This window comes from Oncorhynchus masou, chromosome 30 (assembly GCF_036934945.1).
Source record: "Oncorhynchus masou masou isolate Uvic2021 chromosome 30, UVic_Omas_1.1, whole genome shotgun sequence".
NCBI lineage: Eukaryota > Metazoa > Chordata > Actinopteri > Salmoniformes > Salmonidae > Oncorhynchus > Oncorhynchus masou.
Window position 1 is genome coordinate 24,364,442 of NC_088241.1, and position 20,047 is coordinate 24,384,488.

The following is a 20,047-nucleotide window of genomic DNA, read 5'->3' on the forward strand; positions in this document are numbered from 1 at the left end:
CCGATTAAGAAAGTGGTGTCAGAGGGGTCGCCCAAAAATAAACCTCCCTGCTGTCTGTACACTCGTGGGTTCTACCAATTCTGTGGGTCACAGTCCAGGGCTAATTGGGTAGGTGGGGAAGTCCACGATGGGCGTGACTCAGGGGGCAACTATTCAACTGTAAGGGTTAATGCAAAACCACTCTTTGTACATACACACACACACAACAGTTGAGGAGGGAATGTGGCCTGTGTTTGGGATTGTCCAAAAAGGTTTGTAAAGTGTGCGCTGTTCAGTCAAAGAGAACCCAAATATCCTTGGAATCGATATATCACTGGATAGCTATTCATTAATTTACAATAAAGACAAATGTGTCACCATTTATGTATTGAAATGTGTTGAACTAGTAAAATACTTGTGTTATAGCTGCTCTGAACCATAGACTGGGCTCTGAACACATACAAAGGAATTCTGTCAATTGGATCGTAAATCATATACAATATTTGTTTAGATATGAGTGCACAAAACTCATGTTTGTAGAACTCAAGTGTTAAATGTTTTTGGAAGGTGTTCCTGAAGACAGTTTAACACCTATACACTACATTTCACTCCCAACCCCCAAAAATATTCTGAGATACAGCTTGTTAAATAACATATTGCAGCTAAATGATTTTGGTGGATAAAGGGTAGGATAGTGAGGCCTTTTGGTGACCCCGTACAACCGCAAACACTGCATAGCAACCTCTATTTGATGGAGAGACATCTCTCTTTGACACTTTAACCACTTTACAACCACTGACCTCTACTTTGCCTGCTCTCACATCTACTCATGAGGTGAATAAATGTACTGTAGGCATTTGCTTTTGGCTTCCTGTTTTAAATGAATCAAATAAGCTCTCAGATAGCACTATTTGTTTTGAGATTGACTTGTGCTATACATGCCACACATTTGGTTAGAGGAATTTGTGTTTGCAAAGGAAAAATTGGTTCATCATCGCTGTCCAAGGTTCTGGCAGAAGTGGACGTCTGTTTCAAGGTTTAAACCTTCCAAGGCCTCTTCTTTTATCACACATGAGGATAATTTGATAATATTCACAAAATATCTCAGAATAGGAGTGCTGATGTAGGATGAGTTTTGCCCTCAAAATCAAAATGTTTAACATTTTAGATCTGCACTACTACTCTGAGAGGATTTATGAATATTGGCAGAACAAGTGTTACACAGTAGAAAACAGGACGCAGAGACAGAAGCAACTACTGTCTTTAGGTGATTTGCTAGCAGTCACTGTTATAGGCTGTGTTGCATTTTGAACACAAAGCTTTTGCCATAAGTGGAAAAGTCTAACTTCCCTTTGCTAGTTACTGTGGTGTAGGGTAACTAAGTAAAAATACTTTGAAGCACTACTTAAGTAGATTTTGGGGGTATCTGTACTTTACTTTACTCTTTGTATTTTTGACAACTTTTACTTTTACTCCACTACATTCCTGAAGAATCTATCTAATTTTTACTCCCATACACTTCCCTGACACCCAGAAGTATATTACATTTCAAATATTTAGCAGGAATAGGAAAATGGCCCTATTCACGCACTTATCAAGAATACATATGGTCATCCCTACTGCATCTGATCTGGCGGACTCATTACAAACAAATGCTTTGTTTGTAAATTATGTCTGAGTGTTGGAGTGTGCCCCTGGCTATCTGTGAATGTAAAAACAAGAACATTGTGTCATCTGGTCTGCTTAATATACTATACTTTTGATAATTAAGTATATTTGAGCAATTACATTTACTTTTTATACTCACATTTAAAACCAAATATTGTTTTACTTTTACTCAAGTAGTATTTTACTGAGTGATTTTCACTTTTACTTGAGTCATTTAAAATAATTTAAGTTATTTTTTACTTTTGCTCAGGTATGACGATTGGGTACTTATTCCAACACTGCCTAGTTACTATTTGAGTATTGTCTTCTAGCTGGGTCTACGCATGGGGTTACTTGTAGGTTACTTGTGGGTTACTTGTAGGCTTACCACTGGAAAGCTGTAGGCCTACTTGGCATGGGAACATTATCACTATGTACTGTACATTCTATCTGGTCGATGTCAAGATAAAGAACAAAGATAACAAAGGAAGTGTGACAGCCAACTTGATGAAAAGATCTCACAGCAATGGATGTTTACCGTTAATAGTCTAACTGCAAAGTATAGTTCCACGTGCATTAAGCTGATGTTATAACTCTACCTCCTGTTTTTTTTTTTTTTTTTTTGTAAGACATTTGATTTCATTTGGCTTCAATTCATCTGGCTACTGTCTTTGGCATTGCTAGGGCCAGGTGTTTTTCCTTTCCCAGGATTAGATCACATGGTCAGGAAAAAAATACTGTTGCCTTAACCATGACCTATGAATGAATTATGTATCATTGTATGATGGATTCATTGTGTTGTCTCATCCCCCGGTAATAGAATTCCGTAGTTGGGGTTGTGGTTCTTGTGATTTGAATGGGCTCGGTACTACTCAACAGAACTTTGCCTAAGGGGTTGTTTTGTTTCCTGTTTTTCCAGACGGTGTTAGTTTGATTCATCTTAATGTATACCCATATTTGCCTTGCAAATACACAGCTAAAGGCAATGTCATTGTAACCCCGGCATCTGAACTGTCAGTGCAGCCATTTGGTCCAAGCACTCAGGTCTGTTGATAAATGAATACGTCGAGGGCCTATGGTAGATATTGAACAATTAGTGCAAAGTTTATACCACCTTCATCATTTCAGTCTTTATGATATATATCTTAATCAAGACTAATGATGTTTCCTCCTGTCCAATTTCTGCCAGGACTGAGATAACTTGCTGTAGTATGGCAACAAATGATGGAACATGCCTATACGATTCTTTCTTATACTGTATATGCAGCGTACATGACCAATGACATTTCTGCAGAAGCGCTGTAGTGACTGCAAATTGTAACAGTTGTGGTGGACTTTGTATCAGTGTAACTCGCAGCTGGAGATGAAACAGAAAACATTTTGCTAAAGTGTAACTATACTGAACAAAAATGTAAACGCAACATGTAGCAATATCAAAGATTTTAGGGAGTTTTACAGTTCATGTAAGGAAATCAGTCCATTGAAATAAATTCATTAGGCTCTAATCTATGGATTTCAAATGACTGGGAATACAGATATGCATCTGTTGGTCACAGATATCTTTTAAAAAAACAGTAGTGGCATGGATCAGAAAACCAGTCCGTATCTGGTGTGACCACCATTTGTCTCATGCAGCACAACACATCCCCTTAGCATAGAGTTGATCAGACTGTTAATTGTGGCCTGTGTAATATTGTCCCATTCCTTTTCAATGGATGTGCGAAGTTGATGGATATTGGCGGGAACTGGAATATGCTGTCGTACACGTCGATCCAGAGCATCCCAAAATATGCTCAATGGGTGACATGTCTGGTGAGTACGCAGGTCATGGGAAGAACTGGGACATTTTTAGCTTCCATGAATTGTGTACAGATCCTTACGACATGGGGCGGTGTATTATCATGCTCAAACATGAGGTGTTGGCGGCGGATGCATGGCATGACAATGGGCCTCAGGATCTCGTGACGGTATCTCTGTGCATTCAATTTGCCCTCGATAAAATGCACTTGTGTTCATTGTACATAGATTATGCCTGCCCATACCATAACACTACCAGCCACCATGGGGCACTCTGTTCACAGTGGACATCGGCAAGCCGCTTGCCCACACAACGCCATACACATGGTCTGCGGTTGTGAGGCCGGTTGGACGTACTGCCAAATTCTCTAAAACAACGTTGGAGGCGTCTTATGGTAGAGAAATGAACATTCAATTATCTGGTAACAGCTCTAGTGGACATTCCAGCAGTCAGCGTGCCAATTGCACACTCCCTCAAAACTTGAGACATCTGTGGCATTGCGTTGTGTGCCAAAACTGCACATTTTAGTGGCCTTTTATTGTCCCCAGCAATAGGTGCACTTGTGTAATGATCATGCTGTTTCATCGGCTTCTTGATATGCCACACCTGTCAAGTGGATGGATTATTTTGGCAAAGGAGAAATGCTGATTTACAGGGATGTCAACACATTTGTGCACAGTATTTGAGAGAAAATAAGCTTTTTTTGCATATGGACATTTTCTGTAATCTTTTATTTCATCTCATGCAACATGGGTCCAACACTTTACATGTTTCGTATATATTTTTGTTCTGTGTATGTTTGACGAGGGAATACCAGGAAGGAAATTTGACCTGCGTGCACTGAGCAGCACTAATACCCCCTGCTGCGCTGCGAACGAAGGTTCTACTGTAGCCAGTACCATAGCTTCATATTGTATGCGTTCTCGGATAATTTCTCCACTTTGAATTCATTCCTCGTGAGCGCACAGCGCAGTGTCGCATTACAACTGCTGTAGTTATTTAATGTGACATGAATACAAAACGGACCTGATAAAAGGCTTGTTAAACGAGCTGATAAACGTCATTCCCGCATATTTTTCAGCCAATAAGATGCTTGACACACAGTAGCAAAGTTAGCTCAACTGGCCTGTTTGTTCGGACTGCAACCTATCATCGAAAATTACATGGTTGACAGTGTGACAGCAACGGATCCTCCGCCGACTGTCAACCAAGAAGCTGTACGACCCGGACCCGCCAGAGGAGCGTGAAAAAACCCCCAGAAATATCGGAGGTAAGCTATAGCCTGTCTATCCCTGCTGTAGTATGTCCTTTTATCCCACCAGCTACTATATATGCTATAATGTATTACTTGTGAGGTTATTCTCATGGCATGATACAGTGTAATGTTATGTTTGTATTTCTCATTTCTTCGACACCATTGTCAAGCTACTAGCGATGGGTCGTTCGCGAACGAGTCAGCTCTAAGAGCCGGCTCTTGTTGGTGAACGTTGGGAGCCGGCTCATATATCAGAAGAGCCGAATCTATTTATACAAATATTTAAAAAATAAAATATGAATGATCAAAATATTTAAATTAATAAAATGAACTAATTGAAGAATAAATAAATAAAATAATGTAGTCCTAAATACTCAAGTGCACACATTCGTTCTGAAAGATCTGCAGATTTTCTGAGCTGGTGGAAGAACAAGGCCTCTGTCTACCCACGGCTTACTAAAGTCATGACAGGGAGACTGCATAGTGGCCACATCCGTTACCTCAGAGGGTCTTCTTGAAACAAATCATTACTGAAAGAAGCAACCGCATCAGCCCCTCGAAAGTGAGGCAGCTTGCATTTCTGAATGCAAATCTCTCATAAAAGCAAAATCTGGTCAGCATTGTTGTGTGCTGCTGGTTATAGCATGGCAATAAAAAAGAGAGAGAAAAGAGGGACCAGTTTAATGTTTTAAGTGGGATGCTACAGTTTTGCACATTGTTATTTATTTTTCTTTTGATATGGTGCAGTATTATATTATGCTGTTCAGATTGTATTAGTTTTGAATGGTTAGATTTATATCACTTTGTTTATATACATTAAAAAGTTATACTTTAAATGCAAATGTTTAATAGCATTTTTTTTCATAACAAACCAATGCATTTTTAAATACATTGTGGTTAAGGTAGAGATGGTTTCATTTAAAAATTGAATTAGGATTGTTTTAACACCAATCATAGTCAAACTATCGCAAACTATTTTGACTTGAAACAATACAAAACATGTTTTTTTAAGAGCCGTTTGGGAGCCAAAAGAGCCTGCTCTTTTTGGTGAGCTGAGCCGAACGAGCCGGCTCACTGAAAAGAACCGGAATGACCATCACGTCAAGCCCCAGAAAGTCAACAGCTCGATGTCACTTTAAATGTTGTCAATTGATTGATCAGCAATGATAGAGCTCAGTCAGCGAGTGAGGTATCCAGCTTTTTTTTATAAATGCATCAGTTGCGTAGAGCAAAACCCAGTCATAGTTCATAGTTCACCCCCCAATTATAATTTCTAATGATTTATGAGTACAAAATGGGACATGTTTAATTGTGCCGCCCTTTGCGTAAACAATCACTACATCATAGCATATCCTGTTACAGTTTGCTCTTAGATCCTGGTTTATTGTTCTCTTAATGCAAATAATATCTGTTCAAATGTACACAGATAAGAAAGGTGTAACCACATTCCCACCGGTATCCTGACACAGGTCGTTATAACAAAGAGGCTGTGCTGTACAGTCACTTGTTTTTTAAATAAGAATAACTTTTCTATTTGCTGTTAATGGGGATCATTGTAAAGCAATAGGATTTACAGTAATCGGCCTTGTGGTCTTTTACAGTTTGTATGCTTTTTTGTTGACTAGTCTACAGTTGATGCTGTGAATGCATGGGTGATGCCTTCTATTCTGTGTGGTGTACATTTGAGGACACCCCTGTAACTGGCACTCTCCAGTGTCAAGGTGTTCTACAGGATGTTGTGTCAACACCTGTCTTTTCACAGGATTCACAACGTACGTGACATTTCTTTTCAGACAGTCGCAAAATGTGATGAGAAAAGGTGGAGTTCACAGGAGAAGTCGACAATTTGATATGCCGTTTTTGACTCTGTCAACTCTGGGGTAACATCACTTGTGCGTGAATGTAACGACTCTGGCCCTGGTAGAATGGCTGACACTGAAAGTTGACCAAATACATCAGATATCTACAGCTTTAGACTACAGTTGAATGAAGATGTCTGTCAATGGGTAATACCTAACATATACATCATCTCATCACATTGCTGATATAAGGAACGATAGCTGGCCACTTGCCATGCTGTTCACAACGGACCAAAATAGAGAGGACCTTTAGCTGTTGAGTTCCATCTTGATAGCAGTAAGTTGAGAAGAATGTCCTCGCAATTTGAGGATGGATCAGTAATGTTCTGCTATGTATTTTCAGGACAAAAGTTGTGTAAATCAAAAGCTCACACAGATATGAACTTTCCACCTATTTACAGCAAGAAATAAACAAACTGATTATAGTGCTGACTGAGGAGGTTTTTAAGAAATCTCAAGTGGGAACAAAGAGTGATTATATGTACTGCACATGGATCCGTCTCCATTGGTGGGAGTGGAATTGAAAGTGAATTCGCTGTGGCGGTTTGCATCCAATAGAGGGACTGTCTCACGTAGACAGACACTGCACTTTCAGTGAGGACACTGCTATGGGGCCCTGTATTTTCTCACTCTGAGAAAATAAACCACATAACTTTCTCAGGCTTTCAGTTATTAAGTGATTTTATTTGTTTGTTTGGTATTAATGATTATTGTTGCATTGTCCAATTCAATGTTGGTTTGTCAGCTTCGGTCAGTGTTGAGTTTGCCTCAGAAAATCACAATGACGCAGTCGTTGGTTGAGTTCATTCTTATCTGAGAGTTCCATTATCAATAGGCCTAAATCAAGTTACAATGAGCCTATTTGGTAATAAGACAACTTTAAGAAACGTAATAATTATCCTCTGATGTCCATGGAACTGTATGGAAGGAAGCTAACACAGTGTATCTTGACTCCAGCAGCAGAGTCCGCGTGGCAATCCATGAACCGCCTCTACAAAGCTACTTCTTGAGGGAAAACTCTGACACTCTGACAATGATGCCCACATTTCAGTGACAGTTGCTGTTGGGGGTGTTGTCTCAGTGGTCCATATAGTTGCCAAATGTGATTCCAGCTGCTGCTGAGGCATCCAGGTCTTAATGATAGAGTAGTTGATTGAGCGGGGTGTGTCTGCTTATATTCTTGCTGCTGTATCGAGTTGCCCAACCATTGTTCACAACCACTTCTGCCCTTAAATAAAATGAACAGGTGACCGGGCTTGAGCAGCTGTCACTCTTTGCACCAGGGTGGGTGTTTTTGTGTGTCTGCCAGTAGAGGGTACATATTTAGTGTAGATGCTTGTTACAGCCTTTTGGATGTTTAAATCCTAGTGATTAGGCTGGGAATCACACTCTGTGAGGAGGAGAGAGGCAGCTGCCTCTGGTTATCAGTTGGAAGTGGGTCACTGTGCTCTGACTGAAATGGACCCATGATTCATCCCACTTTACTGACACTTATTATTTATTAAGTTACAGTTAACTCCACCTGGAATGGGCTACACATATCCTTGCCATTTTACCAGTAAGATAAACCAGTCACACACAATTCAGGGGAGCTTCTATTTAAGTTAAAAATGATGATACATGATACAAGAGTTACCTAGTGAATGCCCAGTTTGCCCAATTTGCGCCCTGGCAATGCGATACACGGTTTTACCTGTAAGATAAACCAGTCACACAAAATTAAGTGAAGGAAGTGATTATACTCTAGTTACCTAGTGGATGAATGCACAGTTATGGCCCCTATCTTGTTTTGTTTCATTTGACAGGCATTTGAGAGCTTTCAGAAAGGTTTATTCTCAGCCATATGAAACCTGCCCCGAGAGAACCCTTTAAAATATATGTTTTTCTTGTTTGTTTAATGAGTTTTAAACAAATTCTTGGTATTACAGTATATGCACTTATACAGCTATAGGCTACGTGTATTAAGTCAACTGTGTATGACGAGGATATAAAGGTCTTCTGCGGAGAGTACTTTGCAAAATGTCTAATTTCGTAATATGCCATACCATCTGTTGACCAGGGTTTAGGTTCCCTTTATTTTCCAAATGTGGAAACGGGAGCACGCTCTGAATGCTGGTCATGAAATGTGCCCGGTAAGAATAAAAGTATATTCCAGTGCCTTCAGGAAATTAGCCCTGGAAGCCAAAAATAACAAGCGCAGTCTGCAATGAAGAACAGCGAGGGAAGGAGCACCATAGAGGAGTAGCAGGAGGAGGGATCCATTTCAGTACTCACCAAAATAGTAGCAGGGATATACTCTGCGACCACCATGTGCTGCATGGTGCCGGTGCACCGTTTATGAAGTCCTCCAAATGTTTAGTCTGCAATTTCCTCCTCACGGCATTCCCCCTCAGATGCTCCTCAAAATGAAAAGTAAATGTTTTGATCCCTACTCACTGAGACCGAAGATCATATGCCATGGAGAGTGTCCATAGACTGAATAACCTTCATCTGCTGGATCATATGAGTCATTCTCAGAATATAGCCAGAATCCCCTTAAGGAATCGTATTTACCCTCCACAGGGGTAAGGAACATGTTAAGATGTTAGGCACTGATTGTGCTATTCTAGAATGGACATTCTCAGGCCACTGATTGGCAGTTGCATTAGGCCCAATAATCAGATCATCTTCTCAACTCTCATGAGCCAATCCACTTGTTGGTCTGGCACCATATGACCATTATCCTTTCAATTAGTTTATTTCGGAAACTGTTTTTCACACATTGTTGACATTCAAGGTGAGCCAGAATGATCTCTTCCCTTCTCTTTATTGGCAGCCCAGTTGTTCAGGTTGTGAAACTTATAAAGCTCTCCAGTAATGTCTTGTAACTTTGTATAATCAAATCAAATTTTATTGGTCGCGTACACATATTTGCAGATGTTATCGCAGGTGCAGCGAAATCCTCCAACAATGCAGCTCCAACAGTGCAGTAATAATACCTAGCAATATGAAACTATACGCACATAATCCAAAATGTTAAATAAAAAAATATCAAAAATATCAGAACGAGCAATGTCAGAGTTATTGGGTACGCCCATCTAGTACCGGGTCAGATCCCTCTTTGCCTCCAGAACAGACTAAATTATTCGGGGCCTATAAGGTGTTGGAAACTTTTGTTGCTCAAATGATATCAAGGGACCTAAAGTGTACCAGGAAAACATTCCCCACACCAGTACACCACTGCCACCAGCCTGTACAAGGCATGATGGGTCCATGGATTCATGCTGCTTATGCCAAATCCTGACCTTTGAATTGCAACTCCACTTTGTCCCTGTACGGGACGGGGACAATATATCTGGAGAGTACCATGATTCTGTAAAACAGAGTATGTTACACTCCCTGACGTCTCTCTGGAAGGAGATCCTCGCCCTGAACTTGTTTATTTAATTGTCCAGTGATGGTATACACGCTAGAGGTCGACCGATTATGACCAAAAAAACCCGATACTGATTATTGGAGGACCAAAAAAAGCCGATACCAATACTGATTATTGGAGGACCAAAAAAAGCCGATACCGATTAATTGGCCGTTTACATTTTTTTTATTTCTAATAATGACAATTACAGCAATACTGAATGAACACTTATTTTAACTTAATATAATACATCAATACAAATCAAATAAATAATGAAACATGTTCAATTTGGTTTAAATAATGCAAAAACAGTGTTGGAAAAGTAAAAGTGCAATATGTGCCATGTAAAAAAGCTGTTCCTTGCTCAGAACATGTTAACATTTGAAAGTTGGTGGTTCCTTTTAACATGAGACTTCAATATTCCATGGTAGGAGTTTTTAGGTTGTAGTTAATATAGTATTTATAGGACTATTTCTCTCCATACCATTTGTATTTCATATACCTCTGACTATTCGATGTTCTTATAGGCACTATAGCATTGCCAGTGTAACAGTATAGCTTCCGTCCCTCTCCTCGCCTCTAACTGGGCTCGAACGAGGAACACATCGACAACAGCCGCCCTTGAAGCAGCATTACCCATGCAGAGCAAGGGAAATAACTACTCCAAGTCTCAGAGAGAGTGATGTTTGAAACCCTATTAGCGCGCACCCCGCTAACTAGCTAGCCATTTCACATCGGTTACACCAGCCATTAGGCTGATAGGCTTGAAGTCATAAACAGCGCTGTGCTTGCGAAGAGCTGCTGGAACTACGCACGAAAGTGCTGTTTGAATGAATGCTTATGAGTCTGCTGCTGCCTACCATCGCTCTGTCAGACTGCTCTATCAAATCATAGACTTAATTGTAACATAACACACAGAAATACGAGCCTTTAGTCATTAATATGTTCGAATCCGGAAACTATCATTTTGAAAGCAAAACGTTATTATTTCAGTGAAATACGGAACCGTTCAGTATTTTATCTAACGGGTGGCATCCCTAAGTCTAAATATTCTTGTTACATTGCACAACCTTCAATGTTATGTCATAGTTACATAAAATGCTGGCAAATTAGTTTGCAAGGAGCCAGGCTGCCCAAACTGTTGCATATACCCTGACTCTGCGTGCAATGAGCACAAGAGAAGTGACAATTTCACCTGGTTAATATTACCTGCTAACCTGGATTTCTTTTAGCTAGATATGCAGGTTTAAAAATATATACTTTTGTGTATTGATTTTAAGAAAGGCATTGGTGTTTATGGTTAGGTACAGTCATCCAACGATTGTGCCTTTTTTTTGCAAATGCACTTTTGTTAAATCATCCCCCAGCATTGCATCGATTATATGCAACGCAGGACACGCTAGATGAACTAGTAATATCATCAACCATGTGAAGTTATAACTAGTGATTATGATTGATTGATTGTTTTTTATAAGATAAGTATAATGCTAGTTAGCAACTTACCTTGGCTTCTACTGCATTCGCGTAACAGGCGGGCTCCTTGTGGAGTGCAATGAGAGGCAGGTGGTTAGAGTGTTGGACTAGTTAACTGTAAGGTTGCAAGACGGGATCCCCCGAGCTGACAGGGTTAAAATCTGTCGTTCTACCCCTGATCAATTCAGTTAACCAACCTTTCCTAGGCCGTCATTGAAAATAAGAATGTGTTCTTAACTGACTTGCCTAGTTAAATAAAGGTATAAAAAAATATTCTTTGTTAATCGGCAAAATCGGCACCCAAAAATACCGATTGTTATGAAAACTTGAAATCGGCCCTAATTAATCGGCCATTCCGATTCATCGGTAGATCTCTAATACGCGCCGCTTGAGTCTGAGTCAAATGTTTAGTCTCATCACTGGAATGAAACAGATTCCTTAATGCAAATGGCTGACTACATGAAACTGGTTTGGCTGACTACATGAAACTGGTTTGACTGACTACATGAAACTGGTTTGACTGACTACATGAAACTGGTTTGACTGACTACATGAAACTGGTTTGACTGACAACATGAAACTGGTTTGACTGACTACATGAAACTGGTTATGTTACTTGCTGCAGTATCCACACTGTTCTCCAACAGTTTTTTGGCAGTAATAGTTAGTGTACGCGAGTAGCTTTTTTGAACTTCTTTTAAAGTTGCTTCACTGTACATTTTTGCGCAAAAGCTTTGTCTCTTGGAGGTATCGTTGTCATGGTTTTCTGGAGTCACAGCTCTTTATCTTAATCCCTCTGTTTCTGCAGTGACTGTAGATAATCATTCAGCGGCCTAGCCGTCTGGTTGTAGTTTGCCACCTGACACTTCGGTCACAGTGATTTACAGATTTGCCCACTTTTACTCATTGACAGCCATTTGCTCTAAATCTTCAAAAATGTTGTGAAGAATCCTTGATCTTGTTAAGTTGTATTAAATCATGGGTATCTCCTATGTAGTAGGCCTCATTGAAGAATATCAGTTTTTGTACGCAAAAATGAAATCATAGTCAATCATGTTTGTTAATCTTATGACCAGCAATTTAGCTGATAACATTTTTCCTTGTTCTACTTATTCAATGTTGCCTATGTGGGCCTATTAAAAGGTGGGTGAAATGTTGAAATTGTGTAGGTTTCTCATGATCACTGACTCCCCTCTGTTTGTCTGACAGGCTGTTGTCTCAAAGAGGTAGCTTGCAGTGATGTCCAAGGCAATGAAGTCAGCCTTTAAGTCTCGGTCCCACTCCCACTCCAGAAGCAGCTCACGATCCAGATCTCGGAAGCATCGCTACAGGTGGCTAACAACGTAACTTAATGTAACTGATCTAACTTGCTTACCTACAAATTACGGACCACCTCAAACTAGGACCACCTCAAACTAGGGCATTGTTATGAATTAATATTATTTTGTCTATAAATTGTCAGGTTATTAAGAGGGATGAGGCAACATATTCCACATTATAAGGACATATGAAGTATTTATTTTCTGTCTATAAATTTCACAAAAGGTTATCACATGCGTAGAGAGCCTGAAGAAGATTTTGAAACAGAACACTTTTTCTGAGAAAGATTGTTTCCGTCTTGTTGTCTATATGGAAAACAACGAGTGATAAATCGAAACGAGATAAGAGTTGCTGACAGCGTCAGATATGCTACACATAGATTGTAAGAAATGCTTTTGACCCGACAACGGTTGTTGCTATGTTGATTAGTCAAGGTTTTAAATGCTTCTGATTGGTTGCTGACCTCCAATGGTTATGTGTGGACTATGCATGCTATGTTTGGGCCTCAATGCATGACTTGTTTCATTTGTCATCACCAACATGTGAAGTTCATTTGAGCATGTCAAATTGTGTGCATGGCATGTTGAATTTGTCATCACCAACATGTGAAGTTCATAGGAGTATGTCTAATTGGGTGTCAAATGAAAGCTGAGTCATAAATGTGTTACAAAGTATCTATTACCTTATATCATGCTTTTATAAAGGGTCCATAAATGTGGCATGACTGTATGACATAATCACCAATGTCAAAAGTAACACAAATCACTATGTCGAATGTGATATAACCATGTGCTTTATGAAGGGTGTTTGGTCGAAGGATTGGATTACGATCTAAAATAAAGTCATGTTAGTCACAAGACCCCTAATCTCATTCGCAGACCCTTCCACCCAAATGTGCGGAAGTTCTGGAGGACCAACGCATCAAACGTGGCTTTTATTAGTTATGGTTAGAAATAAAATTTAATTTTAAGAAGATAAATTGTGGAAGTGGGCAGGGTTTTGCCATAATATTTGTTTTTACTGTGTTAGCTAGTGACAATGACAAATAGTTTACTCAGTAAGGTCACTCCTTTAGAATTAAATGGTCACTCTTATCCCACTTTGAATGGTTGATATCCCAGGCTTATATGTGCTGTGTGTGCAGTAGCCTGGAGACGATGTTACACCAAGAAACACTTATCTTGATGAAAGCTCCCAACCTAAAGGAATTGAAAGTGTCTTTCTTCTGGAGCCAAGTTACAGGTTCCTCAGTGCACAAACACGCACACAACAAAAACGAGCCATACCGTGAGGTGCTGGGTCCATCAGGTCTTTGACACATTCACCCACTCCCCCGCTGAAAGATCAGCCACAAAATGTTGGCACCATTGCAGCAGGTTGTAATCAAGCCCTGGTCTCCAGCATGGGAACAGAAGAGGAATACCTGTTGTGGTGGTCTCAGGTTGGACTACTCCAAATCATTTTGGCTCTGACACACACAAAAGCTTTGCAGGTCCATTAACCCATTTAAATACCTTACAGTAACCTGTGGATCATGAGAGAACCTTCATAAATCAGCAGAACGTTAATAACCTATTGATTGACACTATGTAGTGTCCTGTAATACTTTGTTTGATGTGAGACATCTTCGGTCATTCATAGCACATCCATTAAGACTACATCACATGATGCTTTACTTAAAGTCAGAAGCATTTTGTAACTGAAAGGTTGCTAGATCGAATCCCCGAGCTGACAAGGTTCAAATCTGTCAAGGCAGTTAAACCCACTGTTCCTAGGCCGTCATTATAAATAATAATTTGTTCTTATTAACTTGCCTAGTTAAATAAAAATAAAGTCATATGATGCTGTACTTACTATGAAGTCAGACACCTTTGGTCACTCCTAACACATACATCAAGGCTTAATGATGTAAACACAAATGAATTATCACTAACAAATAAACATCAAAGACATGTTTAACACATACATGTCCTTTCATATGCATATTTTTTAAACAATACAAATTCTTTAAGTTTCAAGTCCAGCAATGCAATTACATTGAACATTACACAGAACTGTGAATAGTGCAGCTTGTCCCTGAGATGGCGGACAAATGGTTCTTGCCTTTCTGCCTCATGGAGGTACTGGATGTTGGTTCCAACCTTAAAAGTAACAACAAAGAAAGTTAGCATGTCTGTTAGGAAATGTCTTTGTCACACCATCTGGATAAGGGCATTTCTGTGCAGAGCCAGAAACTAAATGGGGAGATGGGAAATTCCATTCGATTCATATTATTATATTCCTCTTTCATTTACAAATTTCATGACAGAACTATGAGATGTGGATGTATCTAAGGGGATTTTTATTTAGCTGAGCCTGCTAGCTAGCTTGCTAAATTTAATCTAGCTAGCAATTGCTGTAAAGTACCCAAAATTATTTTAAATAACGACTGAGGTAGCTACAGTATATAATCTAAGTCAACCCTTTAACTACTTTAAATTACAGTAAATAAAGGTTTATTTGCTTGTTGTTTGCTGTCCGGTTGGCACCACAATTGGGCATTTGACTTGTGAACTGATCACATGACCAGCATCTCATCAGCAACACTAAAAAAGTACTTCAGAGTAACTAAATTTCAAGTCCCCCGACATAACAGTATAAAAGTGTCAACAACATGTATTTTATTAATGATATTAATGATATATGAAAAATGATTGTCTAAACATTAACAATAGTTGTTCATATTTAAGTGAGATATGCATTACATTTATTTGGGTTTTAAAACATGTTCCAAGGTCAAATAAATGCCCCCAATGCAAATCACTGTTTATGGAATTCATATTGGCTTACAGAGCAAGAACTATTCTGGGTGCCGCAGTATTGTAGGGAGTACTCTGTAGGGTCTATAGAATGTACAGTACCAGTCAAAAGTTTGGACACACCTACTCATTCAAGGGTAATTCTTCATTTTTACTATGTTCTATATTGTTGAATAGTAGTGCATACATCAAAACTATGAAATAGCACATGTTAAACAGCTTTGCACACTCTTGGCATTCTCTCAACCAGTTTCATGAGAAATGCTTTTCTAACCATCTTGAAGGAGTTCCTACATATGCTGAGCACTTGTTGGCTGTTTTTCCTTCACTCCTTGGTCCAACTCATCCCAAACCATCTCAATTGGGTTGAGGTCGGGTGATTTTGGAGGCCAGGTCATCTGATGCAGCACTCCATCACTCTCCTTCTTGGTCAAATAGCCTTTACACAGCCTGGAGGTGTGTTTTGGTTCATTGTCCTGTTGAAATACAAATAAAAATCTAATTGTATTTGTCACATGCACTGAATACAACAGTGAAATGCTTACTTATAAGCTTTTAACTAACAATGCAGTTTTAAGAAAAATGTGTCTTAAATAAGAAATAAAAGTAACAAATAATTAAAGAGCAGCAGTAAAATAACAGTAGCGATGCTATATACAGGGAGTACCGGTACGGAATCAATGTGCAGGGGCATCGGTTAGTCGAGGTAATTGAGATAATATGTCCATGTACCTAGCATTAAAGTGACTATGCATAGATAATAAACAGAGAATAGCAGTAGCGTATGGCTTGGGGGTAGAAGCTGTTGAGAAGCCTTTTGGACCTAGACTTGGCGCTCCGGTACCTCTTGCCATGCGGTAGCAGAGAGAAGAGTATGACTAGGGTGTATGGAGTCTTTTACAATTTCTAGGGCCTTCCCACTAAGCACAAACCAGATGGGATAACATATCACTGCAAGATGCTGTGGTAGCCATGCTGGTTAAGTGTGCCTTGAATTGTATATAAATCACTGATAGTGTCACCAGCAAAGCACCCCCACACTATCACACCTCCTCTATGTTTTATGGTCGGAACAACACATGGAGGGATTATCTGTTCACCTACTCTGTCTCACAAAGAAACGGTGGTTGGAGCCAAAAATCTCAAATTTGTACTCATCAGGCCAAAGGACAGATTTCCACCGGTCTAATGTTCATTCATGTCTTAAAGTAATGAATGACTGTTGTTTTCCTTTGCTTATTTGAGCTAACATAATATGGACTTGGTCTTTTACCAAATAGGGCTATCTTCTGTATATCACCCAGACCTCTTGAAAATCTTCATCAGATGACAGTCATATGTTGCCAGTACATTTATGTTATGTTCGATAATATGCATTTTTACATTGATGCCATGTTCAGAAATTCCTCCAAAATATCCGGAGGAATTATAGAAAGCTACGCCAGATAACAGAAATACTCATCATAAACTTTGACTAAAGATACATGTTCTACATATAATTAAAGATACACTGGTTCTTAATGCAACCGCTGTGTCAGATTTGTTTTAGACGTTACGGAAAAAGCCTAACATTGCAATAATCTGAGACGGCGCTCAGACGTAACCACCATGTTGGAGTCAACAGAAATACGAAATTACAACATAAATATTCCCTTACCTTTGATGATCTTTCATCAGAGTGTAGTGCAAGGAGTCCTAGTTCCACAATAAATTGTTGTTTTGTTCCATAATGTCCAATACTAGTGTCCAAGTAGCTGCATTTGCTATCACTTTCAGCTCACATGCCTAAAAACTGACTGCTGGTCCAAGATAACTCGCACGAAAACTTCCAAAAGATTTATTCCAGGTCGGATAAACTGGTCAAACTAAGTAGAGAATCAATCTTCAGGATGCTATTATCATATATATCCAATAACGTTCCAACCAGATCATACGTTTTCATCTGGGGCCGAATGGAACAGCCGTAGCACCCACAGAGAAATGCGCCACAGCAAAATGGCACTGTTGCGACACTGACTATTTTCCCTCCCATTAGGTCAAAGCTCACAGCAAATGCTCCATTACACTTTCTACTGAATGAGGACATCTAGTGGAAGGCGTAGAAAGTGCTTCCAGATCCATATCTTGTTGGGAAAGGAGGGGGCGATGAAGTCAAAGTTGCTCCAACTTTCAGAATTTCACTCCTTGTTTGGAAGATTGCCTGCCCTATGAGTTCTGTTATACTCACAGACATAATTCAAACCGTTTTAGAAACTTCAGAGTGTTTTCTATCCAATAGTAATAATAATATGCATATATTAGCAATCAAATACAGAGTTTGATGCAGTTCACTATGGGCATGCAATTCATCCAAAGTGAAAATACTGCCCCCTTTCCTCATGAAGGAAAGAAATTCCACAAATTAACTTTTAACAAGGCACACCTGTTAACTGAAATGCATTCCATGTGACTACCTCATGAAGCTGGTTGAGAGAATGTCAAGAGTGTGCAAAGCTGTCATCAAGGCAAAAGTGGCTACATTGAAGAATCTCAAATATAAAATGTATTTTGATTTGTTTAACACTTTTTTGGTTACCACATGATGTTATTTCATAGTTTTGATGTCTTCACTATTATTCTACAATTTACAAAATAGTAAATATAAAGAAAAACCCTTGAATGAGTTGGTGACTGGTACTGTATATATGGTGTCATTTCTTGGGGTTCTGAATAATATGAAGTGTTGCTGGCCATTTACTCCATCCATTCCATTGGCGGTCACAATACAAATCATTGTATATGGAATACATAATCATCACATGTGCGATTACTGCACCACGGAAAACCCTCTAACCAAACAACAGTGCAGTGCATGAACACTGGATTAAAGGGCAACTACACAAAAACATTGAAGTTTCTTAGATTTTTCACAGACCTCAAAACTCATCCCCTGATGTGGTTTGAGCATTGTTGTGGACACAGAAAATCTAAGGTTGTTGTTTTTCTATTAAAAAAAGTGGGGGAAAAACTGAGGAAAAACTGGGGAAATTGAATCCTGGAAAAACTAAACTGAGAAAATGGAATTAGGTGAAAATTCTAACTGATTTTAAAAGGCCACACCAATGTTTTTTGGCTGTGCGTGACTGCATTCCTTTGGGAAGTTGAGGTCAGGTCCAATATAGGGAAATAATTTGGGCCATCCTAGAAATGTTTTAGAATAATGTAATATATCAAGTTTTGCCGATGCTTTTAATGAAAGCGACTTACAGTCATGCTTGAATACATTTTTAAGTATGGGTGGCCCCGGGAATCGAAACCACTATCCAGGCATTGCAATGCTCTACCAAGATGCTTGACAGGGTTATAAATGCTTTGCGAAGCCTCAATTTAATATGATATATAAGGCGTTTATTAAGCTGTGCTTATGCCACCTTTTATAATGTACAGGTTTATGTCATATTTGACATAGTGGGTTATGTCACATTTGACATTGGGGGTTATGTCACACAGCTATGCCACATTTATGAACCCTTCATAAGGCATGACATATATAGTTATAGATTATTTATAACACATTTATGTAGTGTTTATGAAGGCTTTATGAAGCCTTTATAAGCTGCACGTTATTTAAAGCTGGAATAAGCGAAGGCTTTGATTTCTTGTCAAACATGGAAAAGGGGTCTTGTAAAACGTCTACCAGAAAAAGTCGTAAAATATATTAGAAATACATAAAAACACAATAATGTTGAAGTAAAGTACCCCTGCCAAATAATATCAACACTTAACATGTTTTCTGCCTTCAGTAAGTTTAAGAAACATTGCCTTGTGCCTTTAAATTCTGTTACCAATATCCCACATACTCTATCTTTAAGATATTTTCCATTTTCTAATAAGAGGAGAGAGGATAATTAAAATTCACAGAAATAACAGGTAAAGGTAGACCTATCAATTAGTTATAGTGTTTTTACTAATATACACTTTGTTTTATGAATGATTAAGTGGATAAAACTTGCTATTTTAATAGGCTAAAATGGGAAATCATAGTAGTCACAAACCACAGTTGGGTCACCTGCTACTGTCCTTCCTTCCACTGGAATATGGTTATGTTCAGCTGATAACGGTTTCCTTTCTATTTCCGTCGTCAGGTGGTGGCAAGAGTGTAAAGTGTCGGACAACTCCCCCCCCCTCTCTCTTCTTCTCTACCTCCAATTAATGTCACCTCTCACAGCTCTTACTGACACTTACCCATGAGCCACCTCTCTTTCCATTTACTGTAACCAGCAGCATCCTCATCCTTCATTTGGCCCAGATCGGACCAAATCTGAACCAATCATAAATATCTATGTTACACAAAATTGGAACGTATTACAGTACAGTAGAACACAGTAAAGTACAGTAAAGTAAAAAAAAGCAGTGTATTGTTCATGTCTCGAGAATAGAGTGGAGTAGAGTTCAGTACAGTACACAGTAGACCACACTAGAGTTGAGTACACTATAATGTATTGTACTGAACTGTACAGTTCCGAATACTGTTCTGAACTGAAT

General features: G+C 39.1%; 1 protein-coding gene and 1 long non-coding RNA gene across 4 annotated transcripts in view; one reads left to right on the plus strand and one right to left on the minus strand.

Moving 5' to 3' along the window:
- The first annotated feature begins 4,300 nt into the window (after positions 1 to 4,300).
- The window catches only part of LOC135522410 (thyroid hormone receptor-associated protein 3-like), a 28,704-nt gene continuing 12,957 nt past the window's right edge, over positions 4,301 to 20,047 (plus strand). The window contains exons 1-2 of one of the 3 annotated variants that reach the window (XM_064948632.1): positions 4,301 to 4,694; positions 12,615 to 12,736. In XM_064948632.1, the coding sequence (XP_064804704.1) occupies positions 12,645 to 12,736 (92 nt within the window). In that variant the 5' untranslated portion in view covers positions 4,301 to 4,694; positions 12,615 to 12,644. The remainder of the gene's footprint in view (positions 4,695 to 12,614; positions 12,737 to 20,047) is intronic. The other 2 variants (XM_064948629.1, XM_064948630.1) reach the window with 2 other exon arrangements.
- LOC135522411 (uncharacterized) lies at positions 14,218 to 17,526 on the minus strand. The gene is made up of 3 exons (XR_010452681.1): positions 17,181 to 17,526; positions 15,647 to 15,999; positions 14,218 to 14,866 (listed from the first exon to the last, which is right to left on the minus strand). It is a non-coding gene; the product is annotated as an uncharacterized LOC135522411 (long non-coding RNA).